At 43.0% G+C, this 25016-nt stretch overlaps 1 protein-coding gene across 5 annotated transcripts in view; it reads left to right on the plus strand.

The window, feature by feature from the left end:
• Window positions 1-2337: 2337 nt before the first annotated feature.
• Window positions 2338-25016, plus strand: part of LOC109635905 (transcription factor COE1-A) — an 82485-nt gene continuing 59806 nt past the window's right edge. For 2 of the 5 annotated variants that reach the window (XM_020097389.2, XM_020097391.2), the window contains exons 1-6: window positions 2361-3123; window positions 3789-3945; window positions 4746-4809; window positions 5895-5950; window positions 13248-13321; window positions 16899-16967. In XM_020097389.2, the coding sequence (XP_019952948.1) occupies window positions 2993-3123; window positions 3789-3945; window positions 4746-4809; window positions 5895-5950; window positions 13248-13321; window positions 16899-16967 (551 nt within the window). In that variant the 5' untranslated portion in view covers window positions 2361-2992. Of the gene's footprint in view, window positions 3124-3788; window positions 3946-4745; window positions 4810-5894; window positions 5951-13247; window positions 13322-16898; window positions 16968-25016 lie in introns of all 5 variants that reach the window. The other 3 variants (XM_069539758.1, XM_020097390.2, XM_069539759.1) reach the window with 2 other exon arrangements.

Raw genomic sequence — 25016 nt, forward strand, 5'->3', positions numbered from 1 at the left:
ATGTCTGAAACTTTTCATCAAGGATTGTTTGTTTGCAGGATTACACAAAAAACTACACAACTGAATACCATGACATTTTGTGGAGAGGTGGGACATGACCCAAAGAAGAACCCATTACATTTTGGTGTGGATCCAGATCAACGGGCAGATTCAGGTATTCTCCTTCACTTTCTATAACATTGTGAGGTATTGCATTTTTGTTTGACTTTTTTATTGATTTCTCAGAGAATGTTTCATGGAAATTGATCAACCAAAGCAGACGTGTTTAGGGGAATTATATTTGTGTGCAGTTTGGTGCAGATCCCAAAAAATATCTGGCTCTAGTGAGATAACGTGGTTTCATAAAGGGGACTGTTGAACTTTGGTGGAGCTATGCGAATTCCCTTTGTGAGCCATGTCGCTACGCAGTTTGGACACACGATGGCGCTGTTGTATAGTTCTTTTCATACACCACAGCTGGAGAGAAACAGCGCGCGCACTGTTGAGTCTCAGCTGTGTGGAATCATTGCGCACGATCCAGTGGAGTTAACTCGGACACGATCTTGTGTTTATGTTGCTCCTCTTCTTCACATGGCTCCTCTTTGCTTGTTAATATATTATCAGGTTCCTAATTATGTGTCTTATCATTTATGATTTTTCAAGTATCCAGTATAACACTTAAATACCCCTGTAGTTTAAATTAGGCACATGTCATACTGATTCCAAATTTAAAGTGGCCCCCTTTTCTCTCTGTATTTAATAACCTCTTATAAATCTAGTGGAGCTGGAATTCATCTTATATCACTATTTTATATAAATATATTTTGATATGAGACTTAAATTAAAACACATTCCATAATCACACTGTTCATATGTCGATAATATCCCCTCCTAATAGTTTTGGTGCACATTTTGACATTTTATTTTTGCATTAGCATTAGGACCGAAACCAGGTATTTTAATGACCTTGAATGAAATTAGAAGCTTGAAATTTTAGTGGCGAGTTGACGTGCAGAGATTAATCTCATTTGTTGAATTGAATAAACTGAGCTCACACTCTCACTGTGATCGATCCACGCAGCAGGAGCCTCTCCACACTCCTCCGTTCACATATTTCCTCCCTCAGCTGTGAGCGCGCTTAAACCTCACACACACCGTCTCTCCCTGCACATATAAGCAGGAACTGCCGCATAAAAGACTTTTATTCTATAGTATAATCAAGGTCAAGAGCGTTTTTCAATAACCCCTGGGAATTAAAGCCTGGAGCGGCGCCAGTTTGGCCCTGCCAATCATTCTCTCTCACTGAATAATACAGAAGTTGCTGACCTTTTGCACTTCGACAGATCAATACCATGTCGCTTTATTTTTATTTCATTTTTTTTAAACATTTTATTTTATTAAAATAGCTCATGGAATTATCCAGGCTATTAATATTTGTGTTGTTGCTTGGATCCCCTTGCTCTCGGCGCTGTGATGAATTGTTTGAAATAACAGATGGTGCTGGAGGCAGAGACAAAGCGGGGAAATCTGGTAGCAATTATCCTCAATTATGTTCATTGTTATTTTGAGCTAATTATTGTTATTGTCACTTTAGTTTGTGCGTCTTGCGGCGCTGCTGCCTGCAACGAGAGAGGCTATAGGAGACAATGCGTTGGGACGGTGAGATGTGGCTTTTGGGATTGAGCCTATAACAAGTTGGTCTAAATAAAAAAAGTTAAATGTTCAGGCGGAGGGTTCATATCAGATGCTCCAAATGTCTGCGGATGAAACAGTCGAATAATGGGTCTGTTTAATCCCTGCGTATTTTCACTTTTTTAAATTCACAGTTTTTTAGCCAGAAAATCTCTTTAATTGCATCAGAGCAAAAATGAATCTGGTTAATATGATGAAATGTTTGCTGTGATATTGCTTAGAAATTATAAGGAAGAAAATAATATCTCCATGTCTTTTCTTAAAGGTCCAATCATAAAAACATTTTCCTTTATTTACCGTAAGTGTATTTTTTTTTTTTTAGATCATTAAGTCCTCCTAGTGAGTTTTTCCGCACAAACTTTCGGCGTTTTAGCGCGCACACGAATTATTCTCCACTTCTAGAGAAACGTTTTGCCTTGAGACATTTTTGTGTAAAGAAACCCCCCAAAAAACCGAAAAGCCCTTGGATGAAGACCGATCGGGTCCCGGGACACGCGGGACAGCGGAGGACAGAGGGGAGCATGATAAGGAGATGGGGCTCCGCGGACCTGACTCTCTCGTCTTTGTTTGGGGGCGTCTCCTCCTCTCCTCCTCCTCTCTGCTCTCCTCCCGTCCTGTCTGTCTCCTCCCCTCCCCTCCCCTCCCTTTCCCTTCCCATCCTATCCTCCCTCTCTCCCCCCCTCGGGCGGGAGAAGCCCGTGTTTGGTTCTCAGAGTGAGTCCTTTGGGAAGAGTCACAAAGCGTATTCCTCCAGAGAGAGAGAAAGGGAGCGCAGTGTCGGGAGTCAGCCGCAGGAAGCAGCGCTGCTCGGGACCTCCGCTAAAGTCCCGCACCACTGGGTCGAGAGACACGAAGAGAAAGCAAAGAGCGAAAAGGGGAAGAAAGAAGCGTCAGATGAGGATGACATGTGATCTAGGTGCGAGCTGATCTCTATGTTTTCTCTGTGACAGCTCCAACTGTGGATCTCCGAGCACACCAGGAGTGACTTTTACGCACCTTCCTGCACTGGGTCAGTCCGCGTCCTGGCGTCCGTGTGGCGATTTAAATTCGTGTTTCAAGTGACTGGCATTTCGGATTCTACTCTTCAGATGTGATTTCTCATCAGTTCTAGCGCCCACTTCCACCTCAGGACTAGAATTAAAGGAATACAGAGTTCATTGCCTGATTTCCAGCGAAGCGCACTCAGCAGCAGCAGCAGCAGCGAAGAGCGCACCCACGTTTCTCCACTTGAATCAGGGTGAAAGATCAGGAGTGCACGGTGACGCGGGGAGAGACCGAAAGAACCGAGGTTTAGAGGCAGCAGATCTTCGGAGGTTTGTTAATGTTCGGGATCCAGGAGAGCATCCAGAGAAGCGGCAGCAGCCTGAAGGAGGAGCCGCTGGGAGGCATGAACGCAGTCCGGGGCTGGATGCAGGGGGGCGGCGTGCTGGACGCCAACACGGCCGCCCAAAGGTGAGCTCGTCCTTCCTGGAGGAAACAGCAGCACCCTCCTTTACCTACCCATGGATTTTTAAAATTTCTGTCAGGACCTACAGCTGCCTGTGCAGGACACAAGGCTGCGATGATGAGGAGCCTGGAGGAGAAAAATGGATATAACTGCTGCTAAATTGAGAATTTAAGATTTTTATGCAGATTAAATCAACACATTGATCACAAAATTTTCTCATTCTAAACCGTTTGTGTGTGTGATTTTTTTTTTACATGCAACATGCGCTTTCTGTCCAGTTGGCTGAGTTTAAAGAGGAATGAAACCAAAAAAACAAATGCATAAATCTGGGCCTTTCCTTTGAGTTTGAATAAGAAAAATGAATATGGCCATCCTCCAACTTTTCTAGACAAACATAGTTTTATTTGAGGGGAATAAAATGATGTCTCAGAGTGACAGAGATGTGAGGGTGATAAATCCTGACCTGTCACAGATTATCATCAGGACTGACCTCCAATATAAACACATTTGCATGTAATTGAAAACAATTGTTTTTATTGGGGAGATTTTTTAAATTGTAACAATATCAGCCTGATCAAAAAAATAAAAAAAAATCCTTTGAATTGAGTAAAACTTTTATCGCCTCACCACTGTTCCAACACCGACTCTGTTCGCGCCTGTGTGTCCGCAGTGGAGTGGGTCTGGCCCGGGCTCACTTCGAGAAGCAGCCGCCCTCCAACCTGCGGAAGTCCAACTTCTTCCACTTCGTCCTGGCTCTGTACGACCGCCAGGGTCAGCCGGTGGAGATCGAGAGGACCAACTTCGTGGACTTCATCGAGAAGGAGAAGGTCGGTGCAGAAACTCACTGTGATCATTTGTACATTTAATATCCTGAAAGATCATTTATACCATTTAGATTTTCACTGAAGGCCTGAATATTCCCCTGTGGTTTGAAATGTTAGGTTACTGATGTCAGTGTTTAATGTCACATGTTAAAATTTAATGGAACATAACTTATCAAAATTATTATATTTATTACAATTATTATTTAGTTTTATTATTATTATTATTATTGTTTAAACTTAATTATAAATGTAAGGGACCCAGGTAAAATATAATCAAACATGTTCTGTACCTCAAACACCTCCTCGATTAATTTTTAATTTGAACATATGCCATAATAATACAAAAAAACAACCTTTGTGGGCTTTTTAAAAATTGTTTCTAATTTACTGCTTCATCCAACAAAACCACTTGTTCATGCGCAAACAGCCGCGTGTCGACCGCGCTCCTCATCAATTATGACACCGTTTAAATGAGATGAAATGCGGCGCACGGGACACTTTGGTGTTGGATTGATTTGCCCCTGTGAACAGAGCTAGTAATTACAGGGGAATTAAAAAAAGAAGAGCCCCTGTAACACCGTGATTACGCACGGAGAAGTAACTGGGCTGCTTTAATACATCCGCTGCTGTGCACATGAATTACATGTTTATTTAATGCATGACCGCTGTGGAGAGTTCAATCCCCTCCTGGATATATACACATATATACTTCATGTACACGCCTGCAGAGAGGGGCCTCAAATAAACAATTTTCCAATATTTCAATAAGCAGCTCAGTGTTTGTTGTGTGTTTGTGTGTTAAGGAGACGAGCGGAGAGAAGACCAATAACGGGATTCATTACCGGCTGCAGCTTCTTTACAGTAACGGTGAGTGAAGATCCTGTCACACAGACACACACTCCTGCAGCCTTCACAATAGATTTCCTGTCTGGTGACATAATACACACAGGAAGCAGCTGATGCATTTTTATTTTTTAAGATTTAAATGTGGGGAAACTGTGTAGACGAGGACCAACAAGCCAGAGGTGGCACTTCAATGTTTCACAAATGTTTCATTTGACTGATTTATGGGTGAATGTCACTGTCACAGAGCAGCTGCTGCTCCCAAAGTGTGTGTGTGTGTGTGTGTGTGTGTGTGTGTGTGTGTGTGTGTGTGTGTGTGTGTGTGTGTGTGTGTGTGTGTGAGCTGCTGTTGTGGGAGCTGTGGGTTGTGGTGTTTCAGGCCCATCAGCTCAGTCTGCAGCTCTGAGGGAAACAGCATCAGCGGCCTCCTCTGGGATTAAGATGATGGCATGAAGCTCGTACTGTACAGTGTGACAACTGAGATTATTGATCTCAGTATCTTTTTGCATGTGGAGATGGAGAATTTACAAGTGATATTGACTGTGAGACGTTTTGAGACAAAAGCCGACAAATATTTAACGTCATTATGAAGCATTACCAGGAGTCTTTAATGGTTTCTGGGTGTTTGAATCAGTTTTCATTGTATCATGACTGGAAACTGAGACTCCAGGATCTAATGATCTGCAAAGTCCTGTGTGGCAAATGTGCGATTTTGTGGTAAAACAGAGGCACAGAAGTTGAGTCACGTTTATTTTAAGCTTGCAGGATGTCTGGTTGCATGTGTGAACAATTCCACCAAAGATTGTTTTGCATATTCGTTTTTAAAGACAGTTTTACTTGACTTATTTGTTCAGCCTTAAAAAAGTTATTTATTTAAAGAAAATTGCAACAAGAAAAAAATGCAAAGATTACTCATAAAAACTGCAAAATGTTTTTTCTGCACCTCTACCCTCTTCATCACCTCATCACGAAAAATGAAGTCCTCTATTTCTTTCACTCGAATCACTTTTTCATATTGTACCTAATTTGCCATATTTTGAATGCACCTTTGTAAACGTTGTGCTTGTTAAAATCTTTAAGTTGTTTTCTCTTCTTCTGCGTCCCAACAGGCATCAGAACGGAACAGGACTTTTATGTTCGGCTCATTGACTCCATGACAAAACAGGTAAACACATGTTCACACACACACACACACACACACACACACACACACACACACACACACACACACACACACACACACACACACACACACACCCTCTCTCTCTGTCAGCTCTCCTGTTACCTCTCTGTCAATGAGCTGCTCCACTGATCTGCCTGTACTCCGCCGCCCTCCTCTATCTGCATGTACTCGCACACACACACACACACACACACACACGCTAACACTCAACTTTGTGTGTGTGTGTGTGTGTGTGTGTGTGTGCAATTCAGCGGGTGGGTGTTTCCACAGTGTATGAGTTTGAGTGGGTGGGGGCACACACACACACACACACACACACACACACACACACACACACACACACACACACACACACACACACTCACAGACACACACTCACAGATGCACACTCACAGACGCACACTCACAGACACTCACAGACACACACAGACACACACAGACACACACTCTCACTCACACACACTGCATGGCTCCAGGCACTTTTGCCTGTACTCCTCTCGCTGTGATTAGAGTGAGGAGGCAGCGAGAGGGTGTTGAGGAACGGGAGCGTGATTCTTGCTGCTCACAGTTGGAAGTGGAAAGATATAACGGCACCTCTGGGATTTGGTCTGCTGCGCGGAGAGCAGTTTCTGATCAGATCCAATTTATTGTTAATGTTTGTGTTTTTGTTTGTATGTATTTTTATAAGGGGGGGGGGTAGAGTAGCAGGAGGAGTTGGGAGAAAGAGAGAGAGAACAACAGTCAGAAGACAGCGTTTCTTTTTGTGCCTCAGGTAAACAGTCGGCACGGAAACCCATTTTTTGTTTTTGCACTAGAAATTGAGTGAGGATTTTCTCTCTGCTGTGATGCATCTTGTGTGTGTGGAAGTCAGTGTGTGTGGCAAGGTGTGAGGAGCCAAGGAGCCATGCCATGCGCTGAATACTCGCTAATGTGTCTCCATGCTCTGGTGGAGTCATTGCTGCTGCCACGCCGCACCACATACTGTGTGAGTGTGTTTGTGTGCTAGTGTTTGTGTCTGGCAGGCTTAAGGGACCACACTGTTCTCAAATAACACTGTTCAGCTTGATCTTGGTGGGGTGGCAGCCAGTTATATGCGCACGCAACACACACACACACACACACACGCACGCATGCACACGCACTGTGCTTCCTTTCTTTCTGATAATACTCATAAAATAATGCACTTACCCTAACCCTATCCATTACAACTAAACGCATCATTCGCCCTAACCTAAACCTAATTCTACCTGAGCTGAAGTCTTCACCCTCACACACACGTTTAACATTTGTGAGGACCAGACTCCATGAGTCCTCACAACAATAGAAGAACACACAGTCGACACACTCACTTAAAGCATGGTTTATTGCTCCATGTGCCTTTGCACACATATTTACATGCTCCCCCTCCCACTCACACAATAAACTACCACACACTTCCACACGTGTACAGACCTACACTCAGAGGACCCACAGGTGCAGCACACACCTGCCTGCACCAGCTTCTCTGTGGGGAACACAGACTTTACCTTTTAGAAAAATTAAGATAATAAATCACTTTAAGTGGATGGAAACAATTTGTAACACAGCAGTGAACATGAAAACGTGTGTGTGTGCATGTGTGTGTGTATCTTTGTTGTCCGGGCCTTCCACAACTATAAATGTGTGTGTGTTTGTGTGTTTTGGGATAGAACACTAACAGGTGGTCAGACCAAAACATGGTTCACACACACACACACACACACACACACACACGAAGCTGACTGAGCTAAGAGATCATTTTAAAGACGTCTTTCTTAACAGTAGTTTTTTATAATCATTTCACTACAGGTTAACATCAAGTTCTTTTTTGAGAATTAAGACAATCTCCTATAGAATTTTGATTAAAACAGAGAAGAAAAGAGAAACAACAAAAAAGCCAAATGAACAACGATATATCATTTATTACATTCAATATTTCTTTTTTTCCCACTGCTTTGAATGAATAGACTTTCCCCAAGACCGTCACAGGTCAGATGTCTCCAGTTTCACACATTAAAGGTTGTTGAGTGTATGTAGTTATGACTGTGAACCATGCTGTGAACTCCCCCCCTCGCTGTAATACGGTTTAAATACTAACACAGCTCTTACTTTTATTTCAAATGCAAAAACACGGGGAGGTTTTTGAATGCTAAAGAATGAATTGGTTGGTCCAGGTACTAATAGCAAGAGCTGAAGATCCAAATTTATCTGACAAAAGTGAGATTTAAGTATGTTACAGTTTTCTGGTAAAGACCAATGAAGCTTGTCCTCAGTGAGAGAGCGCATAGAAATGAACGGAACAGCAGGTTGACAGGAAGTGGAAGACAATTCATTTCTGTTGAATTATTTCATGGTACACATATGGGGGTATTGTATATTGAAATGACTGATTGGCTTTTTGGTTGTTGGTCACTCTTTTTAAGTATTAAAAAAGTCGGATTTCGATAGTCAAATTCAGGTTTGTTTAGCTGTAGTTGTGCTGCACGTTGTTATTTGGCTCGTATCATCGAATCTGTTTATTTCACACTTCTGATAGTGATTCTTCTGCCAGGAAAGTAAAGCCGACTCCAGTGTTTGGCACCTAACGCTGGCACCTACTTCTGTTATTCTGCTATTTCAGTCTGTCTTCCTGTTTGTGCGTGTGCGTGTGCGTGTGTGTGTGTGTGTGCGTGCGTGCGTGTGCGTGTGCGTGTGCATGTGCTGGGTGGGCCAGCACTGATTTTGTTAAATGGAGGTGCAGAGCACCTCCACTCTTCAGAAGCCGAGCACGGTGCCGCTTGATCACGACTCTGTTCCAGAGAATAAAGCGTCTGTCACTGCGGCCCTGTCGGATCACTAGCTCGCTACTCGACCTGACACTAACGCAGGGGGAAGTGTGTTAACGGCTCCTTGTTTACACGCCGCACATGTCATGCTACTTCAAAGGTGGAGGAGAGCGCGGCAGAGATGCCGTATGAAAGGGCTTGGTGAGGTGGAGAGAGGGAGGAGACGGAGGAGGAAAAGGCAGATGACAGAGAGGAGCGGAGCAGACGAGGTGACAGTGGGAAGAAGCTCGGAGCTCCAGATGGCTCAGGTTGCCAAGCTGGAGAGACATTAGAAACTTTAGACATCAGTTTAGCACACGATTTCTCTGAGTGGCATCTTTTTATGATCTGCAGAAAAGGCATCATGATGCAGTAAAAACACTGCTCTTTAGGTCCGAACAGGGTCGAAACAATGAGTCAAAGGAGTCAGCTGAGAAAGAAGTAGATTTCATCTGCTGTTTATCTGCAAAGGGAAAACTTGACCTGTTTACTTAGTTCATCTCATATCTGTATATAGCACATAGTGCAGCAAAGTGGTGCAGTGGACTGTAGCCTGACAGGAAGAAGGTTCTTGGTTTTGGGTTGGGGCCTTTCTGTGTGAAACATGTATGATTTTTGACTACGGCACATCATCACTGGCCTTTATCTCCGAAAGCTCTCGAATCTCATTGTCTTTGTACTCTGACATCATCGTCGGCATATTCTAAATACGGCGTATTGCAATACAGCGTATTGTCTCCTTTTGTCATTATAACGCCCACTTGCTCACAGTGAATTTCCCAGACGTTTTCCTGCTCACATGGACTCTCTCCTTTTCCAGACATTTTACTTTGGGGGGGCTGGCATGAAACGTCCTCGAACATGTTTCGGACATTTGTGCGTGACATCTTGTTTTAAGAAGTTCCTGCTGCACTCATTTACAACTAATCTGTGGCTTTAGACAAAATGTCACTTTCCACTCTTCTGATTGAGCAACTCTTCTGCTCAGACATCTGGCCTCTTATCCTACTTAAGCTTTCACTCTACATCTGTTGCAGAGGTGATAGATTTAGGAAAACGTAAGTAACAAGGTATGTGATTTTGGAGGAAAGCAGAGTTGCATCAGGTCTATTTCTGTCTGTAAAGATAAATGATTCCAGGTTTAAATGTTTGTATGTATGTATGTATGTATGTGTGTGTGTGTGTGTGTGTGTGTGTGTGTGTGTGTGTGTGTGTGTGTGTGTGTGTGTGTGTGTGTGTGTGTGTGTGTGTGTGTGTGTGTGTGTGTGTGTGTTTGTGTGTTTGTGTGTGTTAGAGAAAGAGAGAACAAAAACCTAAAAAACGAGTGAAGAAAAGAGGTGGAGATGACACTGATACATGTTTGTCCAGGATAGGAAGCAAGTTCAGAGGAAGTTGCCTGGCCCACTCTTTTCCCATGGCACAATGAGCAGGTCTAATCATAGACAGAAGTGTGGCTCATAAAGTACATTTCCTCTTCAAATTCTCTCTATTCTATCTCTTCCTACTGTTCCCACACTCACATTTCCTTTCACTGAACCACGAGCGAGGGAAAAGTTTACACTGGAAACGAGGGAAAGTGACGAGAGAAACAGTTTCAGATGTCTGCCCGTTGGATCGAACTCAGCGGAGCTCTGCTGCGGCCGAGGTCATTTCAAGTGTTTTCAGCGTGGATACCTTTTTGTTTTGACTTCTCAATACATGAAATCACTCCACACTGGGCTCAACTTGCAATTCAGCCTCCATTGTGTCATCTGCATGTGAGGATTTTTGTGGTAAAAGTGGGCTCTGTTAGAAATTATCTTAATCTTTGTCGACATACCTCAAATTATTTTTGTTTCATATTACACATACTCGTGTCTGCGTCGTTCTGGACCACCAGCCGCTCCCTCAGGCACCAGGTTCATGTATTGATACATTTTCAGCAGATGGTTTTCAACTGGAATTTATTCACATTCATGGAAAATTTAAACTGACAAGGGCCTCGGGTGCTTGGAGCCGGATGGTTCAGGGTTGTGATTGCCCAATGAGCCCATGTTCTGGTACACGCATGTACCGACGCACGCAGCCACACTCATGTGCACCCTGAATGACCGGATCACAGAGAGGGGCTGTTCAACACTCTGACACAACCAGTTAAAACCTGGTGGATTTTCTTGACGTTTCACCGGCACACAGATGCATCGGCCTATCAGAATTTGTCTTGGGACATCACATGACCAGTCCTACATCCCAACTAGCTATCAGTATGAGATGCTTTAGGCTACAACACTAATCTATAGGGGAGTTCAGGTTGTACACCCACTGTTGCTGTTTTCCACTAATGCCACATAGCTCCAAACTAGTGTATGTGGGCTATAGCCTCTACAATGTTGGGGTAAAGGCTCATGTTGGGGCCCCCGTGTGGAACATGCTCACTCTGGGGCCACAGTCCAGGCTCAAACACAGATAACTTTCTTTACCTCCGCCAAGGAAGTTATGTTTTCATCTAGGTTTGTTTGTTAGTTAGTTTGCTGAATTACGCAAAACTACTGAGCAGATTACCTTGGTGGAAGGATGTGGTGTGGATCAGGGAAGAAATCATTAAATTGTGGATTCAGGATTTTATTTTCATTTCCTTAAAGGACTCTCCTTTGTGTCCGCTGTACCTCGTCCTCTGTCGATTCTTGGAACACAGTGCCAGAATTACCCGTCAACTTCTTTGCACAAAACAGTGCAATGCTAAGCTACGTTCTGTGTGTCTGGACTTTCATCATTGAATTAATGGCAGCAGAAATATGACACCTTCAGCTTGACATTCAGCAAATGTAGAAAAGAGGAATCACCAGGGAAATTAAATCATCATTCCCAAAGTTTTGAGTTGAGTTGGAAACATGCAAAGTTAAGTTGGCTCTTCGTAACCTTTACCGGTCAGTTAGACAGTGTGTGTATATGATGTGTGACTTTGCATTAATGTTAGATTTGAATATTGTGAGTGTTTTCAGTTTCATAGCATCAGTGTGTGTTTCTGTGACAGACAGTGAAACTTCTTCACCGCTCAGTGAGAAAAGGGAACCTGTCACTCAGTGAAATTGTCTCAGATCAAACACAGAAGAATTCACCAAAGACTGACAGTGTGTGTGAATTGATTGACTGATAGCTTAGTGACGTGTGATCTGTGCTCTCGCTTTATTCTGAGCTTCCTTTCCTCGATCCAGAAATATGGCAAAAGGTCGAGCCTCAGCTGAAGCTGTGACCGCGGCTCTGTGAATACACAACTTTATTGTTTGGAGCATGTGACTTCAGAGAATCACCTGCTCAGCCTGTGAGCGGATGAGACACGGTTGTTATTTTGTGTTTTTTCTAAATGTTTGCAAACGAGCGTGTGCGTGTGCGTGTGTGTGTGTGTGGATGGGTGACAGACGGCCCATGCAGAGACGACGGGTGTGAGTGTGTGTTAGTGAAGTGTGAGTGTGTCTAAGTGCAGTAGAGGTGTTACCCCAACAACACAACTAGTGTTGCTGCTTTAACCTACTGGAGCTAAATGAAGCCACCAAACAGACTTGTCATCGTCATTATAATTTCTTCTCTGACCATTTTGACCAATGGTGGCACGGTGCAGTAGCACACTCCAAATCCTGGAGTCTTGTGTCATGTGACAATGAATTTGTTTGTCTCTGCATGGAGACCTGGCCAGGGTGTACTGCGCCTCTCACCCAATTTCAGCTGGGATCGGCTCCAGCTCCGACCTTTAAAGGATAAGCGGTACAGATGATGGATGGATTTCACTGATTCAGACAATGACTGTCCGTGCACGTGTCTGACTGGAAATGTAGCTCCTTCTTCTTGTGTTGAAATATGATGATTATCATATTAAGTTGGACTAGAGGGCCACTCAGAGATCACATACCGTCCTATCTCGCCAAGAAATTCCTGGATCCGCCCGTTTATCTGGATCCTCCTCAAAATTCACTGGGTTCTTGCTTCGGTCATGTTCTAACTAATCAATTGCAAATAAGTTTTGGATGTTTTGCTGTATTCTGATATCCTTTGTTTTCTGCATTATGAACACCTTCTATGAAAAAGCACTGGATTTGTCTCATTCCCATGTGACGCAGACTTTACACATCACTGGTGCACACGGCTCCATGTTCTTTCATTGCAATGGAAATGTCTCCTCACTAGAGCACTGAATGAGTATTTATCACAAGTCTTAAAAAGCTCTGAATTATTTACTCCTGGTTTAGTCATGTTTGCAGAAATCTACCGTGCCCAGCTGTTACAGTAATTGTATTTTTTAATTTTTTAACAGAACTGAATTTCACCATAAACCAATTTTCAAACATTTATGTCACATATATGATATAAGGTTATTTAATTTTTTTTATAATGCTCTTCAGGGAGTTTGAAAGTCACATATGAAGATTGACTGTTAAATAATTTTGTATTTTCTTTTCTTCTCTGTCTCTCTCTCTTTTCAGGCGATTATTTATGAAGGCCAAGACAAGAACCCAGAGATGTGCAGAGTGCTGCTGACACATGAGATCATGTGCAGGTGAGAATGACTGCATCACATCTTTCATCACTGATCCTTCTCTTCCTCACCTCTCGTCTCTTCTCCTCTTCCTCTTTACTTCTGCAACATACTTTGTTCATCTTGCAGAAAGTTCTCACCAGTCACCTCTCCGTACTCATTCCATTTTTTATTTTGTCACCCTCATTAACCCCCCCCCTCCCACCCACACACACACACACACACACACACACACATGGATGCATAAATGCGCATACACATGAGACCATATCTGTTGAGGAAGATCAGTTTTAGCTATCAGACTCGTTGCTTTAATTATAATATAAAGATGAATTTCTTCAGAAGTAGGTTGGGAGGAAAGAGCTCTATTTATAGAGGCATTTCACCAACCTATCCTATACAATAGAAGATGTGTGTGCGTGTGTGTGTATGTGTGTGCGTGTGTGCATGTGTGTGTGTGGGTGTGGGTGTGTGACGCCTGGTTAATTAGGACACAGAGAAACTCATTAGTCAATCTGAACCCTCCTGTTGTTTCACGGCTAACAAATGGGCCGTCCTCCACAGTCCGACTATAAAATATAGGCAGGGACTCACACATGTGGCCAGGCGCACGCATGCGCACACGCACGCACACACACACACACACACACACACACACACACACTCTCACTGTATACTCACAAAGAAGTATGCATATGCACACTCGCTCGTGCACACCAGTTATAAAAATTCAAATTTAGCACATGAATTAAGTTGTTCTTATTCCCTGACCTTGTCACTGAACAACTTTAAGTGTAACAATATAAATTGGGGCTCATCTGTATGCACAAGCAGGGAATTTAACCATGAAATCAGGCGCACTAATATTTTATTCTATAGCTCGTTGCTTATTCCTCAGGCTGTTCAGCTGCAAAGGTTTATGGAAAACCTATTGAAATTCTGATGTGATTTGCTTGGAATTTATACATAAATTGTGTTTGGCAACAGAATTTACTGTAAATTATTGTTGTTCATCATGTGGGGAATGAGTGTCAGATATGCATTAATAGTTCTGTACAGTATACAAGAACCTGTAAGGCCTCCACACCCTGCTCCCATCCTGCAGGATTATTCAAACGTTTCCTGGGGGAAAGAGTAACTCCTGCTTGTCTGCAGCAGCCGCTGAGGTCAAAGTTACGGCTGTTGCCTCGTGTTCTCACATGCTGATTGTGCAGCGGGGGCCTCAACACAAAACACACAACGTAGCGCGCACACACAATGAGCTCAGGGCGTCCATTAATCAGTGTGGCTCATTGTCATGGCGGGACTATTAGCCATATGCTCCCAGCCAATCTGCCACCACACAGACCTGGTTGGAGCCCTGGCACGAGATACTGACGCGTTTTACTTTAGAACAGTCGACGGAGGCGACTGCACTGTTTCATGTGTTTAATAGAAATTATCATTTTTAATTTATATATTTCTTTATGTGGAGAATTGTTGGTTAACAAATGCTGAAATTATTAATTTCTCAAAGGGAATTATATTCATAGATAATCAAAATAGAATTGTTATTGTAATATTTAGAACAAAAGAGGCTTGCAATTCTTATGGGGACAAAATCTTTATATTTTAAGGTGATGATATGTTTTAAGATTAGGTTAGGTTTAGGTTAGGACAATGGTAGATATGGTTAAGGTTAGTCTCCAGGAAATTAATGTAAGTCAGTGTCCCCTGAAGCCACGAAGACACGACTGTTCGTGCGTGCGTGTGTGTATGTGTGCGCGTGTGTGCATGCGCATGTGTGGAGAGGAGGAGGAGGAGGAGGATGCAGGGGGAGAGAAGATGATTAGATCACCAGGATCCGGAGAAATAAGTGCTACATTACCCCCATCCCGCCCCTCGTTTTCCTTCCCACTACCCCTCCATTTATAACATCCTCCACTCCTTCTCCTCTCCCTCCTCCCCACCCTCACCCATCTTTCCCTGCCTCCCCTCTCCCGCCTCTCACCAGTCTCGGCTGTCCTCTTTTCTCCCCCCCTTTGCTCCTCACTATATTTTCCCATTCCTTTATCTCCCTGTCTTTTTCTTCCCCTCTACCCTCTCTCTGGTTCTCTCGCTCTCCTCCGATGGGGCCGTGCGGTGACCCAGATCATAGAGCAGCAGAAAGGAAATGACAGGGAGATCAGGGAGCGAGAGAGAGAGAGAGCGAGTAGCAACAGTGGAGACAATGTGTGAGGTGTAACGTATCAGTCTCTTTCTTTTTACCTCTGCCATCTGTGACGGTGGGAAACCTGAGACGTCTCCCCTTCCTCTCCTTCCCACCCAAACCCCATCCCACTCTTCCTCTCCCTCTCACCCTCTTGTTTTAGCTTTCCCTCCCACGCTCACCCTTTCGCTCTTTACTACCGCTCCCCCCCGCTGGCTTCCTCCTCCCCCCTCATGCTTACACCTTTATTCATAATTGATGCGTGCAAGGAAGACAGACGTGTGAATTTTTGCGCGCGCCAGGTTTTTTGTGTGTGAGTGTTTAGTTCTCTCACCCTTTCCTCGTCTGAACCTCAGACCTCTTCAGTCCCCTCCACCTCACCTGCTCTTCAGTATAATTAGGATGCAGTGAAAGTTGTCATGTCGTATTTGAAAACACATCCAACAACAACAACTCTACTCTCAAAAAGTTCAAATTGAAATAAGCAGTAAGTGAATCTTTACTGGTTTAAAACAACCAAACGTTGTTCCTCCAGATCTAAAAGAGATTCTCTGGAGCATACATAGATGTGACATCTGTGATAGTGTTTTTAACATTACTTCTTAACAAACAGTCAAAGCATGAATCTTAAATCATTTTGGTGCTAATTAGGATGAATTACCGCCTGAATAGTTTGTGCATTATGCTCTGCTAGGTAATAGCAGGTATTGCTATTAGTAATTATCACATTGCATTTTTTATGTAGGTTCAAACACTGATTTGATTTTACACATCTAAGATCCCTTGTGTTATTTCTCCTCACTTTGCTCACACAGTGCATAAGCATTAGAACAATATATAGCCTATACTGAACCTTTGTTATATTGCTACTAATTAAAATTAAGAGAAAATGATTGATTGAATTGATTGAATATTGATTGTTTTATAGCCCGACCCTGAGCTGAGAAAATAATCAAATAGCAGTAATGACACGGTCAATGGTTCATCACGTTCATTGGCTCAAAGTTTTTGTAACAAACTTTATTATAATAGGTTTGAGATTTAAAAATTATTTGTATAACAACCTCTGAATCTGAGCTGCTAAGGTGTAGCAGGGTTTTGGAGCACATCACTAAATGACTAAGTTCACCGTCTGTCTAGTCCCTGAACATGTGTCGTTTTCTCAGATCCTTCTGTTTTCTTGTCTTATCCAGAGTTACTCTGCCTCGTGGACATTCAGTAAAACTCCCTTTTGCCCCTTTTTGATCAATGTCTGTGAATTTGCTGATACAAAATTTGCACCACAAACAAAGCACATAATGTAACGCTCCCATTTATGCAGAATATACCTGAATATAATGTAGTGTCTGTTCCTGGGGTTTCACTCTTGTCTTACTCTGCCCTGACGTCTTTTCTCTTTTCTTCTTTCAGTCGGTGCTGTGACAAGAAGAGCTGTGGAAACCGTAATGAGACACCCTCAGACCCCGTTATCATCGACAGGTACCGTCTGTTTCTCTCTCTCTCTCCCTCTCTCTCTTCTGCACACACACACTCACTCACTCACTCACTCACTTACTCACTTACTCACACACACTGGAGGGGGGGGGGGGGGGCTGTGTTTGAATGGCGGCTGTCACTCCTGAAATGAGATGCTCCTCAAAAAAATCAATGACCTCTGAAAGAAGACAGAGTGAAACATTTAGACTCATTGGGAATTAAAGGTCCACACACATGCACGCACACGCACACACACACACACACACGAACACACACACGAACACACACACACACACGAACACACACACACACACACACACACACATTTTATTTCCATGAACACGTGCACTGCAGCAATGTCAACACTGACCTGTGCAAAGGGGATACAACTGCACATCAGCTGCTCCCTCACTACATCATGCCTGGCTTGTGCACGCACACACACACACACACACACTTTTGGACACCTTCAGAACAAACAGCGCTCAGATAAATGTGTGTTTCCACTACGTAATGCAAAGTACAAAGGTGTTTACGAGCAGGAGTTGTCTGCCGTTTTCACTGCCACTGCTGTCTGTCTGTCTGTCTCTTTCTTTCTTCCTGCCTGTCTGTCTTGTGAGATGAAGGACTGAAGTTATCCCTCCCTCACTCCCCCTCCTCACTTTCTTTCTGCCTCTCTCCTGCAGCAGCAGCACAGAAAAATGGGTCACGAACAAAGAAAAAAAAGTGACAGAGAAAAACTGAAATGAGATCCAACCTCATTTTAATCTGATTTGTTCTCTGCAGTTGTTTTAACCCTCTGTGAGCGGGTTCTTCTGTTTGCACGTGTGTTTCTGATAGTGAGTCATTCACGGGGAGAGAGGTGAAACTATGACTGATTTTCATCATCCAACAACTGACAGAAGGTCAAACCTGATTTAAATACAAAATACTGAATTTAGGTGCAAGTGTAGAGTATGAAATTATGATTTTATGAAAATATTCAGGCCATTTTTTGATAAAGACACATTTATGTGCCCTTCCAGCACTAACTATAAACTATATACCTGGCATCCGCTCGTGACTTTCTGTTTATAAGAGTCATATCAATTCAATGATTGCAGGTTAATGTCAGAATAGTTTTCTGACCTTTTAAAAATCCCATTAACAATCTCAAATTTCATTGTCATCATAAGCCATTATGGCAAAAACATTCAGGGAAGATCCGGAGAATTGGCTGCGGGCTTTACCGAGAGTTTGCCAGAGGTGGAGCAGCCGGGTGCAACAGGAAGTGACGAATTAACTCTGCCACGTAGATCACATGATTTTCTTGACAACACGCAGACACTGGTGTCGGCTCTTATCACCACAAACTCTCTAGACACATTCGTCAGTGTCTTCAATATGCGTGGCAACACTTCTTCACCTCCAGATATTTCTTTTTTTTTCTTTCATTTTTGCGTAAATCGCTTCTTAGAAGCGTCATCAGCCCCCCCCCCACTTGCTCGAGGTAAATCCAGCGTGGATCCACTGATGTGTTCACACATCGATTTCTATACTAGGAGGCCAGGCGGAGAAAGTCCAAAGAACTGCAGAGTTCAGTGCATGTCTGAAAGTTTCAAGTCTCTTCTCAGTCCCCAATTCTCTGCATTTCAGAGGAGCAAGGTTGTGACCCCAAAGCAGCGATTTGACAGTTGAGACTGTTGACGGTTTTAAGTTTTTTGTGATGGTTGTTAAACTGCAAAAAAAACAAAGCAAAGTGTTTTTATTACTTTCCTCAAACATACATAAATTATCATTTGTATTTATCCATTGTATTTTTCGCTGTCATGTGCATGTAGTTAAATATATTTTAACATTTTGACCTCATTTGTAACACAAACATATTATCTTATCTGAAACATTTTGAATTCTCCTCCTCTCCTCTCTTCTCCTCTGTCTCACCTCCCCCACTTATTTTTGAAGAAATCGTATGAAGTGGATAAACACGTGTGTCTCAAAGTGAGCTTTGATGGCACCATTTAAAAGAGCATAAATATCAGTTTGCATGTGTGTGTGTGTGTGTGTGTGTGCATGTGTGAGCGTGCATGTGTCCAAGAGGCTTTATATGTGAGCAAAACATTATAGTATCTTTACACCAACGCCACATTTGTCTGTTGTTGTTAGCTGTCTCAGACATCTCAGCTTACACGCCATTATATATTTGCCTGGAAGGTGTGTGAACGTCTATATCTGTGTGTGTGTGTGTGTGTGTGTGTGTGTGTGTGTGTGAGAGAGAGAGTGGCTGGGTGGTTGTGAATTGGGTTGGGCCATAAATAGAAAGAATAAGTGATTTATTAGACACAAAATAATAGATATATATGCTTAATATACTGCATGTGGTAGTTTTATACAGCCCACCCAGTTGTGTTGCTGTTGCTTGCTACAATAAAAACAAGTAAAAAGTCGTGATGATGTTCCTCCACAATAATATAATAATATAATATATACATTCCTCAAAGATGCAAAGTTTTTCCAACACAACAACATTTTTGAGGCGATTTTATGGCCTTACACCACCACAGATGTTAATTTGAAAAGATTAGTTAAGGGCTAATTTGGTGTTAACTAGTTTCCTTAGCACCGTGTAAATACTGTAAAGCCTACACTGATATAAACACCATGACTGTTGTAACAGCACGATGACGAGCTGATCTCAGAGCTGTGCAGGGCAACTAATGCTAATACTGCATCCATGTAAGTTGAGGCTAATGTAAGTGAGACTCATTTTGTTCCTCTTCACGTTGTTGATCAGATTTTCGGTCACACAGTCAGGAGCAGCAGATCTGTTATCGATCTGTACAATGAGACACATGCCCACTTCCACTGTCGACAGGAAATTCAAAGACAAAGTAAGAGAGTTGCAGCATTTTCTCGTTGCTGAAACGCATAAGGTCAGTCAGTGTGTGTGTGTGTGTGTGTGTGTGTGTGTGTGTGTGTTTGTGTTTGTTCATGTGCGTGCATGTTTGTGTGTTAGTGCATTTCATCGCTACAAGAGAGGAGCAGAGTGAATTGTGGGAGATGTCAGGGAACTTGGTCAGGATGGAATGTCAAGGTTACCGTGGATACCGTGGGATACTTCCTGTAACCCCCACCCCCTCCCTCATTTCCCCCCACTCTGCAGTGGTTCACAGCCTCTCAGTTTAACATCTGGATCTCTGCTGTCCAACCCAAACATGTGGAGAGAGAGAGACAAAATGAGCTGTTAGTGTGTCAGCGCTTGTAAACAGGAACATATTAAAATGGTTAAGATCCACTTGTATACGCAATGTTTGGGCACTCCTGAGCAAATTATATATTGAGTTGATTTATGAGGTGAAAAGAAGCAAACACAACCACTGCAGAAAACGAAAACCATCTATTAATGTGTAATGTTACTTTTTATTTCATGAACTTGTGAAAGGGACATTGCAGTTTGCGAACTCTTGCTGTTGCCAGCTACGAGTCTTTCTAGTCCGGACTTCCTGCAGATCACTTTCAGCTCTGAGATCCACCCGCGGACTCTCAGTGATGTTCCAGTCAGGAGGACTGTGTGAGGACTGTTCCAAAAAGCTCCGGCTTGTGTTTCTTTTGTGGTGGTTTTTGAGTTTTTGTTTGGATTGTCGCCCTGCTGCAGTAGCCAGCCTCATTTCATTTTCACTGGAGAACAGGACAGTTGAATCCAGGATTTGCTGATACTAAGTGGAGGCTATTCTTCCTTTGTCCCTGGCTCCTACACAACACAAGATACAACTATATATTGTTTATGTTGGATGACTTGTTGCATATCGATAGCTCCATCTATCCATTTGACATGGCTTAAAGAAAACATGTGTTCATTATGTAAATATAAGGCACAAACATCAGGTCAAACCTCAGGTGCCTCATTGGTGCAGAGGAAAAGTTTTGGATCCTTCTAGAGCTGTAAACTTTCCATGGTGGGAAGCCAGTGAGGGATCATGGGCTTGATGATTCCTTTTTTGCATAGCAGAGGAGTGAGGGGTCTGGGACAGACTGTCGACCTTTATTTGTATTTATTGATTTTGTATATTTGTTGTCATTGATTTTAAATGATATTGTATTATTTGGCTTGTTTGATGTTTTGTATTTAGACAGTCGTGGGACAATCGGTAGAGAAATCAGAAAGAGGGACCAATGTGCACAGTGAACTTAACTTAAAACATTTCAGATTTAAAAGTATGCCTGCCCATGTATCATCATGTCATCTATAGCAGCAGATGCATCAAGTGAAGAAAATGAGTTAAGAAGACGAATGTCATTTCATTTGTGGGAACAAACAGGTGGAAGGAAGGGAGAAAAGAGTGTTTGCATGTGATTGACAGGTCATTGCATAGTATCAGTGAGGATATCAGTCCTTGTGTGTGTATGTGTGTGACTGACAGCGAGCCCAGCGTGCTTGTGTGTGTGTGTGTGGCCCAGTTAATCCATGTTGTAGCGCAGTCAGTGTCCCACTGCCTCTCAGGGTTAATATAGGGTTAACGACATGCAACGATATCCCATCATACGCCTGCTTGACTCCTAAAGAGCCACATCCACTCTGCTCCTCTGTGTGTGTGTGTGTGTGTGTGTGTGTATGTATGTGTGTGTGTGTGTGTGTGTGTGTGTGTGTGTGTGTGTGTGTGTGCACCGTTCAGTTCCTCCTCCTTGTGTCTCTTACTGTCTTTTCTCAGTCACTCAACATCCTCATCATCTCGCCTTTTTTCTGTTTCTTCATCCTTCTAACACCTCAACTTCCCCATCCTCATCTCTCTCTTTCTTCGTCGCTCTGTCTCACCCTCTCTTTCACCCACCTCTCTCCCCTTCTTTTGCTCCCCCCCTCCCTTCCTGTCTCTTTCTCCTTTTCTTCCTTTGACTTCGTTCTACTCTCTCTGTGGCCCTGAGGGGTTACCTACCTCACTGCTCAGCTCGCTGCCTGTTTAGACTTCTGCGATTGGCTTAATAGGCTCAGGCTGTGTGTGTGTGTGTGTGTGTGTGTGTGTGTGTGTGTGTGTGTTTCGGGGGTTATAGTCTCAGGCAGTGTGTGTGCTCAGGGCTTATATCAGTGTCAGGACTTGAGGAAGGCGATTTTGAAAGTGTGTGATATTGTGTGTGAGTGTTGGGGGGGTTACGGGTTCCAGTGTGTGTCGTCCTGAAGTCTGAAGGGGCCCACATAAGCCTGAGGGGTTTAAGGGGTTCCCTGTGTGTGTGCGCGCGTTCTTGTGTGTGTGTGTGTTTATGTGTGCGTGTGTGAGTGTAATGTATAGGGTTAAGAGGGGTCACAGCTTGAGGAAGAGATGTTGGGAAAGAGAGGAAGGAGAAAAAGATGGAGAATGGAATGAAAGAGGAGGTGATAAGGAAGAATAAATGGGGAGTAAAAGGAAGAAAAGAGGAGACGAGAGGGAGAGCGGAGGCTCGTCTTGGCAGGCGGAGGAGAGAGAGGAGGTGAGGAGGAGCAGAGCAGCGTTTGTTTCAGGGGATAAGAGCCTCAGTCTGGGGAGTCCTGTCAATCAAAGAGGGCATGGGTGGGGGAGGAGGGGGGGCTCTGTCAATCAGCTGGATGAGTTGGGAGGGGGGAGGAGGCGGAGTTGAAGAAAGGCAACAGAGGGAGTGAGGGGGGATCTTCTAAATGATCTCTTCATCTTTTCTGCCTTTGTCTTCTTCACTATCTCTCTCTCCCTCTCTCTCTGTGTCTCACTCTCTTTTGTCCTAGTTACCAAAATATCTCTGCCAACCTGGTATGTCACTGTTCGCTCAACTGTCACTGTCGAACACACACACACACACACACACACACACACACACACACACACACACACACACACACACACATCTAAAATAGACTGTAAGATATTATGCCGCCTCCTTTCTTGACCCGTCCTCATCTCTCATCTCCTTCTCTGCCCTCCTTTCCTTCAGCTCGTCATCCTTTCAAACTCACATTTTCTATATCGGCATGACCACATTAAAATACTATACTTCCACAGAATATTGTAAATGTTTCCAATATTCTATAAGTATAATGATGCAGAATATAAGACAAAACAAGACAAATAGTCACAGGTTATGTCCTACACAATACTTTATTAAATTTATAAAATGTCCAGAAGCACGAACTGCTGCACACTAAAGATCTAAGATGGTATTACTAAATAATGTCTCTATTTCCTTACTCAAAGAGCTGGATGATTTGTAAGACAGACGAAACATTTTAAGCTTCAGTGTCAGGTATTTATTTATGTTGACTACAAACAGACATTCAGATATTTAAAAAATATATGAGAGTATATACAGTTTGTTACCATGAAATATATAGTACTAATAGTAATATATAGTACCATGGTTATAACTATATAAAAACTGTTCCCTTATGCCATATGTTGCTGCTTCTGGTCAGTTTTTCCTTGGCTGCTCTTTATGAACTAAAAATGTAACAGGAGATTTTGCTCTGTTTTGTCTGGGTTGCCAAGTTTGTTTTTTTATTAACTTTTCTTTTTGGACAATTAAGAGTGGAAATTGGTCCATTTCAGCTTAGTCATTTTTTGGGGGGGGGATGAGGGTGTTATTAAATGTGCAACCTCTCACATTGCACAATCACTTCCTGTGTTAAAGGTCAGCTGTTGCTTGGAGATGAGGACCATTGAGAATTATTCATATCATCGACTTAATGTCAGAATTCACTTCTCTCACTGTTTGTCCTTGTGTGTGTGTGTGTCTGTGTGTGTGTGTGTGTGTGTCTGGCGCTCTGTGTATGAGTGGGGTAGAGAGAGAGAGTGAGAGGAGTATGTTTTATTCATTTCTCTCATTTAGTATCTCAGCCGGCACCTGTCCTAACATTTAGAATCTCGGAATTCACATTACTCGCTGATTTAGTTTAACTGCCCGATTTAATGGACATACACACAGGCAGGCATTCGAGCATGCACACACTCACACACACACTCACACACTCACACACACCCACACACATACGCTCTCACTCTTTTTTGTCGACTAACTGTCTCAATGAACTGTTCTCGGCTTGCTCAGGGTCAGGGCTTGAGCTTGGGTGGTCAATACCGGGGCAGTGGTTCTGTTCTCGTCTTTCCTCTTTCTTTTTACTCTGCTTTTATTTATCTATCTTTTATTAATATCTACATTTACAATCTGTTTTTTGTGTGTGTTTGTTATAGATGTTCATAAACGGAGATAAAGGGCTGAGGATAGCATACATTTTTCATCCTCCCCTGTCCTCCTGTGTGTTATAGTAATGGGTTTGGTGAACAGCCATGGGCTATGACTGGAGAGGATCCACACAAATGTGTAATATGTGCCTGTCAACCCCCCTCCTTTTCCTCTTTCTATCATCCCCCTTTCCTCCTCTTTCACCTCCCTCATCCTCCCTTCCTGCTCCTGTGTCCCACTGCACCCCTCCCTAACACACACACACACACACACACACACACACACACACACACACACACACACACACACACACACACACACACACACACGCATACACACACACACCCTTAGGCAGGGATCACGTTACCCTAAAAGCTACAAACTCAGACATGATGGCCTCTCACACACACACACACACACACACACACATACATTTTCCCATCTGCTCCTGTCAAAGCCGATACGATGCCTCGTTTACTCTAAGAGGCAGCATGTTGCCAAAAAGTACAATTACTTTTATACTGTGTGAGAGTAGTTATGTGGATTTATGGTCATTGTAGAAAACTTAAGGAAGACACTTGACTGTGCTCTTAATTAAATTGTATTTTTAAAATTAGAGGGACTATTAAGAAAACATCACAACTGGAATCAACTGCTTAATTTTACATTAATTTCAGTGCCTTAAATAATAAACTATTTGTAAGAAATGTAATTCTTAAATTATCTGAAATTACATTTTCTTGAAAATACATTCCAAACTGAAAACTGGCTCAAATTATATCTCTGTGGCAGCTTAAAGGTTCACTGCATAGCATTTAGTGACATCTATTGGTGAGATTGCAGATTGCAGCAAACTCACCCATTCACCCATCCCGTTGCGCGTTGTTCTAACAT

The sequence above is a fragment of the Paralichthys olivaceus genome, chromosome 15 (genome assembly GCF_024713975.1).
Source record: "Paralichthys olivaceus isolate ysfri-2021 chromosome 15, ASM2471397v2, whole genome shotgun sequence".
Classification (NCBI taxonomy): Eukaryota; Metazoa; Chordata; class Actinopteri; order Pleuronectiformes; family Paralichthyidae; genus Paralichthys; species Paralichthys olivaceus.